Genomic DNA, 17,830 nt, shown 5'->3' with positions numbered 1-17,830 from the left:
ATGAAGTGCAGAGAGGTCAGGGAGAAGTTAGTAAATTATTTTGTGCGGATGAGTAGGAAAATATTTCACAAGCTGGGATAAAAAATGCTCAGTTGAATGCTCCCACAGCAAGGAGGGATTCAACTATCTCCCTCCAGGGCTTCCAGCGTGACCGACTGCGCCAGCAGCAGCAGCAGCCAATACTCGGCCCCTGAACCCATGGCCCACCAGGCATTCGGCTGGCTGCAGGGGGCTCGGGTCGCTTTGTCTCTGCCCAGCCCCAGCTCCCCGTTACCCTGGTCTCGATGGCTGCAATGCAGACTCATCCGTCGTACTGCAGAGTTGTGGGATTCCTCAGCGCAACCTTGCTGGTTGTGTTGGAAAGCTGTAAGGAAGCAAAATCTTTCTGGAGGAGGTGCCTTTCAAGGCAGCCTGGAAAGGAGAAAGACTTTCCCAGTTGTACTGGTGGGGAGACTCAAAGCCGGTAAAAACTTTCAGTCTCTAGAAGGTAAAATGAGATTCTTTACCAGCTCGTTTATTTTACTTTTTCTTTTCCTGTTCTGCTTCATGACAGAACTTCAAATAATTATGTTGATTTATGATTACAGGTATTTTAAAGCTGTAGCATGCTGTAACAAAGCAATGCCAGCTTATTGTTTCTGGCCCTATCCAATTATACAATTGAGTTTAGGCATGTAATAATGTTATAACAGAAATATCCATCATGATGGATTGAATTTTGTGAAGTACGACACAAGAATATTTATAGCTCCATTCTTAAAACCACTTTTGGGCCAGAATATGCCTCCTTGGTATGGCCTTTAAAGACAGGAGAAAATATGAAACTTTTCTTTGTCCAGCCCCAAACCTGCCACAACCCAGTGCCTACACAGGGAGGGGTATGTAGGTTGATGGTAAGCAGAAAATTATAGAATAGAGTAATTATTTCCGCTAGAAAATGAGGATCTGGTATTATTTGTACAGTAACACGAAGTCATCATTTGCTTATGCCACTGTAATGAAACAATAAAGATCATACTTAATTTAAGTATTATCTCCCACGAGACTTCTTGCTCTCCTTCTACCATTTTGGCTATTAAAACAAATGTAAATTGCTGGTCTAGTTTCCCACTGCCTTTTAGAGAACGGAGTGGGCAAAGCCTCCCCTCCTCCCAGCTCTGTTTAAATGTAGACCTTTGGCATTCCAGAAATCTGACCTTGTTTGTAGGGAATGGCTCATTTTTCTATAATGTAATATGAAGCACTCTTGTGTTTTGATTCCATGAACTAGAGAGTTTAATGTTCCAGCTTGCCATGATAAGGATATGATCCGGTCGAGATAGAAACACTAAAGGAAATTAGCTATTGTACTATTCTTTAACATATTGTTTGCCTAGCAGTTCAATTTAGAGTAATTTGGAATAGTCTTGGAGTACCTTTTAAGAAGGATTTTTTTAAAAAATTTTTTTGTTGTTGTTGGCCCAGTTAAAAAGTGGGGCTTTAAGATATTTCTCCTAAAATAAATGTGAGGCCGCCTCATTTATAGTCAGCATGCCTTGATTACTTGCAGACATGCTGGAAATTTACATGCGCTTTTCTCCATTATAAAACACTGATCTGTTCAGATCATTAGCTCCCTCATGACTAGAGTTTGGCAGCAAGCCAAGGCAGGCTAAATCTGTAGCTGTAAATCGTGAGTTGAAATAGCAGAAAGTGGATTTGTAACTTAAAAAGTGTAAACAGTTTGGAAAATGAAGTAATTTTAGAGTATGATTGATTGCCTTAAGATTGCACTTTAAATTAGCCTAGGGTCTCCGATGCAGATATAGGCACTAACTGCTCATTATATATTTTCACTTTTCTTTGGAACAATAGCATTGTTGGTAGGCTTCTAAACAATGTATGCTTCTCCTAGAGTGACCTTTGAGGAAATGAATAGTTTTATTGTGTGTCCATTACTTTGCCTGAAACAACATTTTTGAGTTATTAATTTGCCGTGGTCTATAAATAAAGGAATCAAAATGCAAAGCAGATGTATTATGCTGCATATAGTTCATCAAACTTGTGCTTAAACATCACCATTGGAGACTGATAATGCACTGCATAAATAATTTTTTCCCTCAGAAAAATATGTTTTGTGTAGCGTGTACCTGCTGGAGATTGGTCCTTGAATCCCGTAGAAGCAAAAATTAAGATTATTTTTTGCACAGACAATTAGTGAACACTCTGGGGGACTGGCGCATTGTGTTCACTTTTTCAAGGACACTGGTTCACCTAAATGTGTAGTTGAGAGTGAGAAATGGACTGAAAAGGGTGTTTGGAATAAGAAACATGGGTCTTGCATGGTCAGTACTGTTATTCTCTCGCCTCCCCGTGGTTCCTGTGTGTGTTGGTGCCCTCAGCACCTCTCTGGAGTAGGAGCGGTCTGCGCAGCACCCTGCACCGCAGGGTCCTCCGTCCTGGCTGGTGCTGGGCTGTTACTGTGGAGGAAGGGTTGCTGGCCTGCCCGTATGAACAGTGGGCACACGGCAGCAGAGCCGCTCCCCTGGCAGAAATGAGAGCCGGGTAATCCCGCTGCCTTGCGCAGGTGAGATTAGGCTCTAGGGGCTGTGACCGGTGGCGGTCAGTCCTGGGTTCCGAGACTCAGGCGCTGCTGCGGGGGGAGCACCGGGCTGCAGCCGCCTGCTGCAGGTGATCCCCGGCAGCCATGGCGGGAGAGGAGAAGCCAAGGTGCCCGGGAACGTGATGTGGCTGTGGGGAGTCGGTGGTATGAGGGGTGCGAGCTGAAAGGGAAGGTGTCACCACGAGACACGTTCAGGAGTGTGAAAAACATGTATTAGATTTGGAGCCTTGGTGGGAGATACAGTATGCTGTTGGTTCAAGGAAGTGTGTGCCATTTAATATCTGATGTCTTATAAGTTCTGGCTTCATGAATGGTGGCTGAAACTATTTGCTGCTCTTCCCAAGGTGATATAAAATCCATCATTTCTGTGTTCCTGCCTACCAACACAAAGGTCTCTAGCGTGGAACAACACCTCAGTGTAACTTTGTGTTTGTGGGCATGTAAGTTACACATGTACTAAGCATATATGTTCTGTGCATTCAGGACTGCTGCCTGCTGCCCTTGCACGTTCTTTAACACTCATGGCCATGCTAGAAATTAGAAGTCTAAACCTATTTAACTGACATTAGTGGTGGTTTCAGATCACAATAAATAACTGACTCCTTGAACAGAATATATAGAAAAAACTCTTACAATTCTGTATCAGTGTGTTGTTTAATCTCTGTCCTTGTCCTAGATTTGATCTAGCATTCAGTAGATACAAGGCTCTGTTTTGTGGTTCTCCTGGAAGCGCCTTTCCCAGAGAGTACTTTTTCCCAGTGTTACCGCCCCTCCTTGATCTTTCTTCCTTTCTCCCTCCTGTTTGAAATGACGATTTTGCACTTCTGAAAGAGGCATGGCTGAGAGGTCTGAGCACAGGTCTGGGAGCCAGGACCTGCTGAGAGCTGAGCTCTGTGACTCATTCAGTGGCCTTAAGCAAGTCAGAACATCTCTGACGAGGTTATTTCATATGTAAAACAGGGGAAATAATACTTATCTACCTACCTGCCTCATAGAAATGCCCTGAGGACTAATTAGTGTCCATTAAGTGCTTTGAAATAGACAGTGCTATCTATTATTAGAGCACGCTCCAGACTAGTAGATAGTACAGTACGTTAGGATTGTTTTCTGCCTGGGAGCCTTCCTCTCTGCTGAGTGTCGGACTGAAGGGCGTCGGACTGAAGCCCGTCGGGAGCAGAGCACAAGGCACCTGGTGTTTTCTGGAAGACTGGCAGCACTCTGCCAGGCCCTTTTCTGGGCAGATTCACTGGAGACTGACGCTCTTGCTGAAAACGTGGAAAGATGGTTCACTTAGAGAAAAGAGTGGGAGGATACTTGCTTGTTCTCCTCAGCTCATAGGCATAACTTGTCCTGAAATCCTTTCTCACCCTGCCTCCACCTGAGGCCTTTTCAGATAATTCAGGTAGCACAGCTTTTCCTCTTCTCCAGGAATTGTTTCCTGGTGCTGCAGAAGAGGAAGAAAAACCCTGTACTAGTTCTCAGAAGGAGCGTGGGGCTGGGCTGCTAGGTTCCCCTTGCAGGGAGCCCTTTCTTATTCAAAAGGCCATTCTTCTTTCTTGAAGAGCCAATGCTTATATTCTTTCCCTTCAGCGGTTAACAGACTCCTCTGCAGAGTCCTTAGAAGGCAAAATCTAATTTTGGGGATGGGATAGTAAACTCTGCAGTTGTATGTCTGCTGAAGTCTGAGAGTCTTTTCATCATCATAACGAGGAGGGTTGTCATCTCACCAGCAGCTCCTTTTGTTCTCTGGTGCATCTTCTCTCACCATATAGTTCTGCACCTCTCTTACAGATGCCTTAATAATCTAGTTCAAAGGACCCAGCCCTGTTCTCACTGAAGCCCACAAGCCTGGTCTTTCTACCAGTGAGACTAGGACTCAGTCCAAATTGACTGGAGAGAAGCTTTATTTCTCTCCATTTGCTCCTCACCCATCTCTCAGGCCATGAGTAATGTGCAACGAGACGGGAAAGCCTGTGTGAAATTTTCCAAGGGAATTTTCTACGTTTTAATAACGTTAATGAAATTGCTTAACACTTCATCAGATTTTTCAGCCTACGTTGCTGGGATTTTGATGCCTCCCTGTTTGGGCACTCTGATGTTTCTCCAGTACCAGAAGACGCTTCCCTTAGAAATGAGATTTAGGGCTCGTATAAGCATTTGGTCCAATGACTGAACTTTAGCCCTGCAGAAACATTTTTGGCACAGGTATCAGTAGGCACCATTTTGAGGAGGCTCTCTGCACTTGTGCACTTGCACTCTCTGTGCACTTGCACTCTCTGCAGGAAGGGGAAGGGATCAGGAGCAACTGGCCCACAAGCTCTCACGTGCCTATGACTAACGCCTTTTCCACCGAAATGAGGCTGTGCCACAGAAGGACCTAATTGTATGACATTGGTCACACCAGAAAGCTCTGGCATTGCTGAACTTCAGCACAGTTGGTTTGCTTGTCTTGCCCTGCATATTGTTCAGTTTTTGGTCCTTGTATCCTAGATGGGGGGATATGCTAGCTCCCTTTTCCTTTACACCTTCTATTACTCCTCTTCAGCTTGAGTCTGCTTTGTTGTGATGCAGAACTGGATTAAATCTTACTTATATACCTGTAACAGCTATTGCAGCTACATTTGCTTTGTTTTTCAGAGCAACAATTTGGGGGTTATTTGGTGCAACATGAGAAGTTCAGTTAGGAGGTGAGACTCCCCGAAGAGCTGGGGGAGCGTGGTGCAGGGCAGTTGGGTCGGTGGCCTGGAGTTTGGTAACTTCCAACCAGCCTTTCCTCATGATAGTCCTCATGTTGAATTTCACCTTGTCACCAGGAAGGAGGGGAACAAGAGTAAGGTTGTATTGGGGAACAGGTATGTACTACATTGGGATGAGTTAAAGGACAGCAAATTCTTGGGGAAAAAATATGGTGCTAGCATTTTTGTTATTGCAGTTTTTTTCTAAAGGAATGGCATCGTCCTAATTCTAATTCTATGCCACTCCTGGATTTAAGAATTATTAGACTGCAGATGATAATACAAGTTTATCTGTAAAATTCTTGAACTGTGGTTTTTGTTTCTCAGCTTGACTTCTTTTTCTCTCCTTGTCTTTGATTGGCTTCCAAAAAAGTTATTAACATGTTGCAAAACAAATACAAGGGGCTGCTGAAGCTTATTAAAAATGGTTTCTTTTGTTCATATCTGGCAGTTGACAAATTGTCTTGTGCTCTGTCTTACCTGCTCCCGTGTGAAAGGTTACATGAGAAAATGGCTGCAAATAAATTGCCATTGAATGCTGTTGAAGACTAAGCATACAGTTTCTCTATTAAGGACCTCTTGTAAAGCTCTCTATTCAGGCTCCCCCCTGCATGTCTCTCTAACACTTGTCTGTTATATTATGTTTGGCACAGAAGGAAACATTAAATAGAAAAGAAACGTCTGACTGTGGTGCTTCTAGACCCTATTATCCCTCTGTCAAATGTCCACATGAGAAGGGTACAATTTTTGTCCATATTGGTGATAATTTCTGAAGGTTTTACTAACAGTCTTCAGAGTGAATTGGTAGAAACAAATGAAATCGAAAAGCATGTTTTTGCAGCTTTGGAAATCTTACTTAAATCAGTGTAATGAGACGCACTCAGTAAAATGTAATTATTCTCACTTCTCCATGTGTCAAAGAAATCAGCAGTATGGTTAAGGGAGCGGAGGGTTACAGTGAGCTTGCTATTTTTATACAGAGCCAGATACTGCTTGTGTGTAGTAAATTGTAAATAGTAGATAATGCAGTTTTTATGTGTACTAAATACTCTGCAAGAATTAACGGGGTTGTTACTTCATTAAGGGTTTCAAAGAGGGCATAAATGTCAAAAGCAGAGCTTGACTGTTTAAATCACTGGACCATTTCCACCCTCCACCCCTCGTGTCACAGCTCTGGGACCAGCAGCTTCTGCCGTTGCTATTTCGAGGAGGGCGCAGTTCCTCCGAATTTTCAGAATGATAGTGAAAGGGCCCCGTGTGAAACACTAAGATAAGGCTTTTGACTCATATTTTTGGGGGCAATGGAGAATGAAGGCTGTTGATTCTGCCGTGTGGAAGAGGTGGTGTAACAGTCCCTTGTAAGGAAAGCTGCGTATGCTTCTCTCTCATTTGTGTTTGAATGGTGTGCAGAGGTGAAAGAGAGGAGAGGAGAGGAGACCCAGTTACTCTGATATTAAGCCCAGTAACCCAGTTAACTCTTAGCATCTTTCCTTTTTTTTCAGTTTTTAAAATTTTCCCCAAGCAAGTATGAATTTGATGTAGACATTTTCAGCACAGAGGGCAGATAACAGACCACAAGTTTAAAACTCACTGGACCAGAGAATATATTCAAGAAAAAAAGATTCAGTCTTGAGCACTGGATTGGGGAACCTGTTACATCCTTGAGCTCATTGTTCCAGTGGTTAATAGTCATGGCTGTAAAATTGTGTCCCACTCTCTTGCCAGTGGCTCTAGTAGTGTGTTTCTCTGCGAGAGCAGAATGTTTCGTTCTCCAGTATTTTCTCTGTGCAGTGCCACGCTGCAGAAGAAAGTGACACCAAGACATGTAATCACAGTAATAGTAATAACAATGAAGGTGATGAGAAGATGTTGTAGGAAAAGTTACTGGATGCGACCTCCCCCTCGTGAAGGCACTTTAGGGAATGTGTAACTTCAGCCACAGCAGCAGTGGAAGTATTTGTGTTTGTAGCGTAACTGCCATGTTCAAGTATTTGCAGGATCAGGCTTTATGTGTAAGTACTGAAGCGTAGTTCAGTGGTATGTTGGATGGTGTTCAGAGATTGCTGAAAACGGTGCATTAAATAGCACTTTGAATTGCAAAGTGCTAGTTCAGTTTTGTCTATGAGAATGATAACACTTATTATCTGATTGTTCCCTGTGCAAATCTCACCTCAGGAAAAATTAAATTATGTTTGAATTCAGCTAAAGCAAAGTATATCATTATTTCCTTTCGTTATTAAAAGGGATTTTTACTGTTTGTTTGTTAAAACTGAAGCAGCTGCCATGTTAGAGCCTTAGATGATTTAAAAGCAAATACAGAGGCAGAGCCATTTACAGTACAATTGGCTTGTTTAATGTGATTTAATTCCTCTTCTTGGCTTCGTCATATTACCAAATTATGTTTTCGGCTCCCCTCCCCTTTTTAATTCTTTCTTCATTTTGTTATCAGCAGAATTGAAGCTGCTTATCAGTAACCACGACAACCAGGATAAATACTTGTTTTAAAGCTGATGCACATTCAACCTGAATGGTCCACATGACCCAGAACATTCAAGAGGACAGGCAGCATGTGCTCCCTTCTACAATCACTCTCCCCCTTCCCCCTGTCTCCATCTGCTTTAGAAAGCTAATAGCACACTTTAAAAACCTTTTATATCAGAGTGGTTTTTTGTAGCCATCCGTGGCTGTTTGGACATGGGCTGGCCCATGCTTGTGAGCTGAGGAGTAAAGAGAGAAGGAAATTTTTGGAGGCAGGGAAATGATTTTACAGCCCAGCTCTGAACTTGGCTGCAACCCCAGCATCAGCTCAGTTTTCTCATGCTCCTCCAGCTATCGTCACAGCAGTCACCTGCGGTTCGGCGGCAGGGCAAACCGCTGCTTTGCAAACCCTCCATGGAGGGGGAAGATAATCCCAGCTGGGCAGCAGCTAAAGAAAATGAAGGAGTGACTGGGATTGTGTGGGACAGGGAAAACGGTTGTGGTAGGAGAGAAGCCTCCACACAGAGCCCCCGCCTGGTCCATTCCCTGTCTCTGGTGGAGGCAGGCAGGCTGGCTGGGGTGGCCAGAGGCAGCTGCTTCCCTTTCGAGGAAACTTGGGAAACTCTGACTTACCCAGAAATCCCCACCGACGAGGATTTCTGCCCGGGCTGTTTGCTCTCTCCCTTGCTCTCTTAAGTTGCTTGATGCTGTAGAATAAATCCTTTAAGCTCTATCTGTCTCAGTTTCTCTCTCTGTGTAATGGGGATAATAATTTTTACTCATCTCCATAAAGCAGTTTGAGGCCTGTGGATGGAAGGGCTGTATAAAAGCTGGAAATGACAATTGTCAGTCACTCTTCTTTTGAGTCTAGAAACACCTCATAAACCCCCTTCCTAAGGCACAGGAGGATCCTGGGAGCCCAGGGTAGGAGCTGCAGTTATGAGGAGCTGAATATTGGATTAGGGTATGAAACAGGATGTTGAATACCTGGTTGGAAACTTTTTCAGTATTACATTTCTTTCATCTTCTTCAAAAATTGGATTTATGATTCGAATTCAGAGTGATTTAATGAGATAAATATTATGGAAGATTTGATTATATGGACCTACTGTCAGTCATGGATCAACATACTCAGTTTCATCCTCCATAAGTAGGACTAGAACAACTTGGATCCAAATCACCAACTATAAAATGTTCTTCAACCATGTGCTTTAAGTACACATTAGATGATGCCGTCTTTTTTCCCTTTTTTTTAATGACTGTATTGCTGTTGGGTTGAACAGTAGTTTCAATCTGCAGTAGATTTATAAGTATTCTCTTTCTTTCAAATGTTAAACTAATCTTAGGAATTCTCTGAACGGATGATGCTCTGCTGGCGCTGTGACAGAAAACGAAGGGCTGGAGAAGTGGCACAAAATTATGAGAATTAGCTCTGTGTCTTCCTTACAAGGGAAGAAATACCTGATACGTGCAGAAAGGCTGCATGTTTGATTCTGTATATTGGCAGAAATGGCTTTTGCCTTTTGATCAATTTAAAAGCAAAATCAGGGAGGCAAACGTCCACATAAGAATTACAGGCAACTTGTTAACATCATCATTATCTGGTAAACATAAATGTAATCACTGTGTTCCGTATCCTGCAACACGTTGCCTTTGTTCTTGATTGCATTAGCATTCAAATAGAGGGGGGTTCTCAAAGCAAGGATGAGTAGCATGGGTCCTGGCAACAAAGCAGTATCCCTGTTGTGTCAATAATTTACCCAAATTTATTTAAACCTAAACCCACAGATTTCGTGTCCCATCTCTTGGGGCTAAATCGTTACTGTATTTGCATTTATCTGTGAGAGAAATATGATTCTTAGCTTAATATTTTTAGGTCTTGTGATTAATTAGCCAGCCAAGGCGCACCAAGTGGCATTACTAGAGAGAACAAAGACTGTGGGAATGAAAAGGCAGGGTGGCTTGGAAGAGCTGTGTTTGATAAATCTCCCCTAATCACTGGAGAGAGGGTGGACTGGTGTGCTACAGCATGAAGAAGTGGTTTTGTGACAATGATGCAGCTACCTGAACTCCTCAGCTGTTGCTCCTAGCTGACAAGAGCCGGGTGCAAAGGGACATGGATTCCTACCAGGGTTCTTAGCCTTGTGTCTGCACTGGGGATTTGATGTGTGAAGTGTCAAGTAAGGAGCCAGCCGTAATTCTCCCGTGAAGGTTATTTCATTGGGAGAGGCATCCTTTCTCTTGCAGAAGTACTGAGAGATGTAAGTGATGATTGGCATTCCTTCTTGGCCAGCTGCTGTTATCTGGGCGATGATTTGGGGGTGTTTGGTAGGTTGTGACTGAATGCTGGAATGGGAAGGTGTTTTCATTGCAAGATTCCTTTTAAAGGTTTTTAGGTCATAAAGACCCAGTTTCTTCCTCCTTCTGCTTACACTTTTGTTGTTTTGCCTTTTCTGTTGTTCTTCGACTTTTTTGAGGGATTCAGGTTTTTAGCTAATTATGTAGTAAGTTTGTCTTTCTGCTGGAAAGCTGTGCTATCTCCCGTTGGGATGTTATAGAACAGGCAGCTTTGAGATGTGCAGAGCCTGTCTGACCTGCAGTCGTTGGTTTTGAAGGATCAGTTACACACGTCTTTCTCGTCTACACCTGTGTTTTCATGTCCCTACCGCAGAAGGTCCTTGCCGAAGGAGTAGAACAGGGGAAGGAGAAGTGGATCCTATCTTAAAAGCTGGAAGAGCCAAAGTCCATTGCCACAGATGAGATCAACCTTTTTTTATCCTCATGGCAAGCGTATCTGCTGGGAGGGGAGTTTTTAGCATGCATTTGGACCATTGCTTTGGCATAGGATAGACTGCATTGTCACTTAGGTGAATTCATTTCACTCAGTTTGATCTGCAAGTTAAGCCTCTAGACTAAGCTAGTTGTCATTGATGAGGGAGTTGCAACTCCAGAGAGTGGGTTGATCCATGTCTTACAGAACAACAGTTTGGAAACAGGTGTCTCTGACTACACAGGGATCTGCAAAACTGTTCTAGACTGAAACTGCATTATTAGATTAAATGAGTCCCATCACATGTGCTCCAGTGGGTTGCTGAGGACTGGTCTTGGGAGGGCAGTGACACCTGAATGCAGCCCTGCCACAGTTAAGAGACATCCGATCTTGGGAGTCACAGCCGTGTTCATTCAGCATGGCTAACCCCCATCGCTCCCAGTCCCTCACAGTCCCTCCTGTCATGCAGATGCATCCTCCATTACCTCTGTATCTGCTACATATTGATGATATGGTCAAAGCCATGCATACAAGCAATGATGAACTAATTATGATATGTGCATCCTCTGGGAGACCCCCTTGGTAAGTGAGGGTAATGAAAGAAGGCAGAGTAAGCGAGGGCACCATGCGGGAGAGGAGCCTGACGGGCAGAGCCCAGCAACTTCCTTCATTTTCGCTCTATATTCCAAATAACTCCCTTGCTCAATTTGCTACCCACACACCAAAGCGTTGTCCCATTTTATTTGGTTCCCCTGATACTTACATTGCTTATCTTATGAAGATCTGTGTTAACATTTATCAAAACAAATGGCAAGCCTGGGACCTTTTAAGTAGTTTTTTTAGTTAATAAAACCAATCTTCTACTTCTGTTATGTTAAAAGTGCATTATCTTTTTATTACAAACTCTCTACAGCTCTGTCTGTTTTCATTCTTGGCAATTTCATGACTGTTCCAGTTGATTGCTGTATGGAGAATTACAAAATCATTAAGGGTGGGGTTTTACCAGCTGACTTACAGTACAAGCCATTTCTCAAAATAACCACAACAGTGCAATACTGATGTGTAATTTACGTCACAGTATGTTTTTATGAAATAGTTTGTGGCTTATTCATTTAGATTTAGAACTGAATATCTCTTCTCTCGCTTTTTAATCAAGCTTTCTTCTTTTTAATATTTTCCACTCCTAGGCTTGGCTTGCCTCCAATTTACCAGCTACAGTGAGGAGGAAAAAAATGGGTTTGTTTCTTTTTCTTTCGCCTGCAGTTTAACTGCAAGTGTGTTTTCCTCTTTGATGTACACATATGTGTTAACTGCCTCGGAAGAGATGGTAGATCTGTGGTAGAATATATTGCACAAAGGTAGAGCAGAGAATTGATAAAAGAGATGCAGAAGTTTGGAATTTCAAACCAAAGCAAGCGAGTGACGCTACTTAGCCCTCTGCTCTAGTACATTTCCTTTTTAAAAATGACTTTCTGTATAATGTCGTGTAATTAGAACAGGAAATCATTGAGTAACTGTAAGAAGAATAAGAGCACTTAAACTGAAAAGAAAATTACCTTCCGAGAAATTATATTCACAATTTTTTTTTTTGCTTCAAATTTTTTTCCTTTTTCCCTTCACATTACCGTGTTGGTAATGATGGTAACAGATGCATATACCCTTATCTGTATCATTGTTCTGCTTATGTTTTCTGGGGGAAAAAAAAAAATCAAAAAATGAATGGACAGAAAATGGGAAACGCCTAATTACAAAAAATATTCTGTGTCACAACAGAGTAGCAATTAAATTGAAACTTCAATATAATTATCAATAACAGTCGAGCCTGGAAGGGTGCCAGGTGCGTAAAGTTGGTGCTCAGCCTTTATGTGGTTGCTAGGAGCACGGCGAAAAGTATAAAGCTTTAGAGAAAGGAATGTCTAATGTAATAAAGTAACAGAAGGTAGCATAAATCATTGTGAGAGCAGTTCTTATTGACATTATTTTACTTAAATTGGGTTGAAACTAGACATTTAGTCTTACAAGAGGCACAAATTCATATTTCATCCGCAGAAATAACGCTGTGCTTTCTGGGAAGAAGTGGAGTGTGCTTTCCTAGCACCAGCCTCGTACATATTTGGAATCTTTTAAGCAAAAATCTTTAAATGTTTGTTTCTGTTGGCATCCAAATGCATTTGCACTAATACGATTAAAAGAACTAAAGGGCAAAATACTTGGCAGCTTTTGCAGTTGAGGTAATTAGGTACAGGAAGGAACATGCATAGTTTTTCCATCAAGCTCTATAAAATCCTGGTGTGAAGGTCTTTTTAAAGAAAAAAATGCTTACTGATGTTGAGAGTAGATTATGGCGGTTAGCAATAACATTATAGGCTGATGTTTCCGAAACAAGCAAACAAAAAGCAAGTTACAGATTTGTATTTCTCTGCTCTCTCTGTAAATCTGGTTCTAGATGGATTTGTTAAGAATTCGTGCTTTTAGCAGGCTTTTTTTTTTTTTTTGGGGGGGTGGGGGCCCGAGCTTTTAATTGTCTTGCCTTACATATTAAAAATGGTTCTGCTGATTTGAAAAGTCAGTTCTTGCATAGATTCATTGTGTTTGGCATTTCATGCATCCCTTACTTACAAAGACAACTTGAAGAACATGTAATCCAACATAAATGCCAGGCTGTGCCAAATCCCAGCTCTCTTTACCCCTCACAAAGGGAACTGTTGGATTACATCTATGCATATATAGGCAGCGCTTGGAAGGCAAGGGTGGAACGTTGCCTCCTAATTACAGTTTCTCTGTTTTCAGCCCTGAAATGTATAAATAAATGAAAAAGTTACATTGGAGGGGGTTATTAAAACAGACAATTGTGATGTAAGCGTGGGATTAGAGTAATTTCAGTTGAGCCTTACAAACAGCATGCTGTAGGTATTATCTTTTACCATGTTCTCTCTGTTGAAGCTAAATGAGATTCAGAAATACAACATCTTGATTTTCTAAGATCTCAGCAAAATGTTTTTAGAAATTACATTGTTTTTCTTCATTTTAATGTCATGTGATCCACGTTTTGATCTCTCTTCCCGAGTAAACTCTTTCTAATCATATTTATCAAATATTCAGCCATATACACTAAGCCCACCATTAAATGGAGCGTGTTAGATTTTGCTAGAAGGAAAATACTACTTCTTTGGGCTTGCATTTTATTAGGGATTGGTCTACTTTGATTTCTCTTTTCTCATGTGGGCGTGGTTGAGAAAAAAATTCTTTGTTTCAGGAACACTCTGTTTGTCTTTTGCTAAACAAATCTTCAGTTTATTCAGCCTTTGTTCATTCTTAGATTTATCTGTTGAACCTGGAGTGACTAAAGAAAGGGAACAAATGCATCATAAAGTACTCGTTGGAGTTGCATAAGCATGTGTAAAAGTGATCCTGTAAAAAAATTACTTGTTTTTAATTTATGCCAGGGGTTTGAGTTAAGTCGTCAGTTGTCGGGGCTAGAAAGTTTGTGTAATTCTGCACAGGGACTTACAGCACATTTGTCTGGAAACTAATGGTTTACTACAAAGGCACATGGGACATACATTTATATACACCCTGTTTTAAAAAGCTGACCACATCCTGACATAAGAAAAGTGCTGTCAGATCAACAGATTCAGCTCACCACTATCTACACAAAGGTATAAAGTAGTAATAACTGTCAGGCAGACGTATATGAAACTCTCGGAGGAGCTAAAGGATGGATCATGTGCTTGTTAATTCCTAGAACAGTTTTTCTGATCTGATTTTTAGAGTTTCCTAATAAAGAAGAGAGAGCCTTATTCCCAGGAGCAATTCTCTCAGTCGTGCTGTTGTGTAGGCTTAGGGGATACTTACGTGTTGAAAACAAAGAAAAGCATGACCACATCCTGATTGACCAAAAGAGGTTTTAGGGCCATAAATTTTATTTTCTTAGAAAAGTAACGTTAGTGCTGTTTACCAAAATGTATTACTCTTTTTTACACAAATTGTTCACTCTCCCCACCTACATCAAGGTAGTGGGGAAAGTTCTGATTTAAGAGTGATGGATTTCAGGGGCTGTGCATGTAAAAACAGTACTTCCCAAGTCCATCTGCCGTGTTGATTTTTTTTTTTTGCAGCATTGCATTTGTCTGCAGTGATGACATTCTAGGTGATATATCTGCTTCCAGAGACTTTTTAAAATTTAGCCTTTTATGTGTCAATGTTTCCGTTGCCTCACGCAAATCAAGATGAGTTGTGCCATCGTATTTAGTTAGGGAGAACTGATCTGGCATTTCTTTCAATATCTGAAGTGATTTTTACTGCAAGGGTAAGAAAGATGATTTCAGTATTGGTAATGGGATTAAATAGTAGACCTTTTGTCTCTGACAGAAGAAATAGCTGAGTTATTCAGTAATCAGAGTACAGCAGAAAACGTGAACTGCAGGCTCTTGCTTTGTCTTCATTGGTGTGCATGGAAAGCCATGTTCAGTTACCCCACCTGAGGAGATAAATGAGCATAAGAAGAAGTGCTGTTAAGTACTGGCTGCATACCTGCAAATGAATAATTTCTTATGTTTGCATCTCTGGTTGGGTTTTTTTTACTGTTCAGTTTCCTGCTGGTTATCATATGATGAAACTTGATTGTGATATTTCAAAATCTGCCGCCTTTATGCCTAATGTCATCTAAAATCTGGGGGAATGGAAAGGTCTGAGCTCTAGATTGCTTTGTATTTTGAGCCCACATTTTGACTGTACAAGCTGTTTGGAAATTCATTTGCTTGTTGTGCTCTGTAGGTGTTTTATTGAGTCCTGCTGCATTTGCAGTTATTGTGAGGAAAGTAATTTCCACCTGTTGGGGTAGCTTAGCATCAATGACCAGGTCAGATCAGCCTACCTCCCTGGCCCAGGGGCCTTTTGGTAGTTGCCAGTATCAGACGCTTCAAAGGAGAATTAATAGCTCTGAGACTTGTATATTATTATTTTTAAAAGATGTTAGCTGGTGTAAACATTAATTCAGTAAGGCTGTATAGGGAGGTGAGTAAAAATGACAGATAATATTTCTATCCAAGCAGCCAAGTTGGCAAAGTATGGAGAGCACTTTGATCAGGCTGTTGGCCAACTTCTGCAGAGCAGCATTTTCTTACTCATCCAGGTAGAGTTCTTGTGGGTAAGCATGGGATAACTTAACAGAAAGCCAGAAAAGAAGCAGTTTCAAAAACTTTTTTAAAATCTCTATTTTTAACCTTTGTCTTGAAAACCACTGTGCTATAAAAGATAGGTCTTGAGAAAAGGCTGAACCAGTGGGCCGTGGGTTTTCTGAGATGCTTGAGTTACAGCCCTTGTTTTGTATTTTTCGGACATACTAAGAGTACTTTTTTCTTCTTCCAGGTGAGGATGATGAAGATTCAAACCTGCTAATTCTCAGCTACCCACAGTACTGTCGGTATCGTTCCATGTTAAAGCGCATTCAGGACAAGCCTTCTTCAATACTAACAGACCAGTTTGTTTTAGCCCTGGGAGGCATTGCAGTAACAAGCAAGAACCCCCAAATCTTCTACTGTCGGGATACATTTGACCATCCTACTCTAATAGAAAATGAAAGTATATGTGATGAGTTTGGTAAGTCACGTTACAGCTATTTTCTTTTTCTCACAAGTAAAGACATTTTTCTTCTTTTTAAGTGTCCACTGATTTCCAAGGGGAAGATGTGATTCTTCTGAAGTGAAGCAAATCTATTTATGTTTGAAATGTGAAGTACCAAATGTGCTCCTTCCTCTGTGCGACTGAAGGCTTCTAGCCACTAGTGATCTCGGTATTGCAACTTGAGTTTCTCACAGTCAAAGATAATGTTACATGGGTAGAGCATGTAGCACAGTTACTCTGTATGAGTGAAAGGATCCCTTGTCTGGATTTGAAATATATCTGCCTTAACCATTTGCCGATAGCCTTTGTCTTTCCAGAAGGTTTAAAAATCATGTTGGGTTTTTTAAAGTCATTGTTGGTGCAGTATGCTAACAAATGCAAAATAGAAGAGACTCCCTACATGTCCTGTTGCTGTTGCAGAGCTCTCATCCACCACATGTATGCTTCCAGGGCCCTGAACAAACATCAGCTGTAGCTGGTGTGTTTCTGGCCTTCCTGGAATGTGGGCTTTTTCAGCAGGGGCTTTGCCAGTGCTAGGAGCTTGATTTTACAAGTGCAGAGGCACTTCTGGGAGGTGAACTCTTAATTCAAAGGGTGCAGAGAATGCTCTCTGGCTCCAGAGGAGTGTGCAGCCCCTTATGGCTGGGAGAGAGGGCTGCAAGATTTGACTTCTGATAGCTGCCAGGTGATTTCACACCTTTTTTTTGTGTCAGATCAACCCAGGGGGAGTGGATGTGCTGCTGAATATGTGGCAGAATGTATGTTGTGTACACACCCAGGGTAACTCCAGTAATGGGTACAGTGTAATTCCTTTAGCAGCGTACCTATGCTGTGAGAATTAAGTTTTATTACCCATATCACCAGATGGATGAGTGTTGCGGCTAATGCTGGCAAAGTCTGTTTGCATAGCGGTGGGTATACCTTTGCTGGGTGAGATCCTGCATCTCTGCGAGGAAGCTCTTGTGGTCTCTTAGAGAATTTCTGATTATGCATTTAAGATATAATAATGGGAGTGAGAGGGAGGGAGTTCAACTATGCCTGTGATGGGAGAATCTTCTCCCCCCCTTCTACTAACTGTAGCACGCAGGCTTTGTCCTTGACTCCCAGTCCAGGCACCACTGTGTTGGCAGAGAAACGCCAACCCAACCAGTGGCGTTGGGGCATTTTGTGAGGTGGTGCAGGACTGCTCCTCTGCTGCTGCACCCATCAGCTCCTGACAGGCAGGAGAGATCCTGCCTCGCACAGTGTCGGCACTGGAGCACTTTACAGCTGTGAATAGTTTTGATTTTGTGATGTCAAGCTTCTGCAGGATGGGGCCCAAACTGTCAAGTCCACTCACACAAAAGTGGCTTTGAATGAACTATGAAGAAAAGTGTTGGTTGCTGTTAGTGGGTGGGGGTGGTGAAAAAATGAATGAAATGCCCTGGAAGTTGGTCCAATAACACAATAGTATCATGTTGATTTTTATTTACTCTGAGCTCCAGCTCAGAATATAAAGTTCAGTTTTAATTGACTATATTCTTATATGGGAAAGGTTATTTTAGGCTTGAAGGCGTTTGATGAGCGTACCATCTGCTTTCTGTGGAGCATTTTATTCAGGGTCATTCCTTGATTACAGGT

General features: G+C 41.9%; 1 protein-coding gene across 5 annotated transcripts in view; it reads left to right on the top strand.

The window, feature by feature from the left end:
• Positions 1-17,830, top strand: part of ARID5B (AT-rich interaction domain 5B) — a 121,284-nt gene that overhangs the window by 32,731 nt on the left and 70,723 nt on the right. For all 5 annotated transcript variants that reach the window (XM_075109822.1, XM_075109824.1, XM_075109825.1 and 2 more), the window contains one exon: positions 15,956-16,186. In XM_075109822.1, coding sequence (XP_074965923.1) covers positions 15,956-16,186 — 231 coding nt within the window. The remainder of the gene's footprint in view (positions 1-15,955; positions 16,187-17,830) is intronic.

The sequence above is a fragment of the Phalacrocorax aristotelis genome, chromosome 14, assembly GCF_949628215.1.
Source record: "Phalacrocorax aristotelis chromosome 14, bGulAri2.1, whole genome shotgun sequence".
Classification (NCBI taxonomy): Eukaryota; Metazoa; Chordata; class Aves; order Suliformes; family Phalacrocoracidae; genus Phalacrocorax; species Phalacrocorax aristotelis.
The sequence above is the reverse complement of the archived record's forward strand: the minus strand, read 5'-3'. Positions and strand labels throughout refer to the sequence as shown.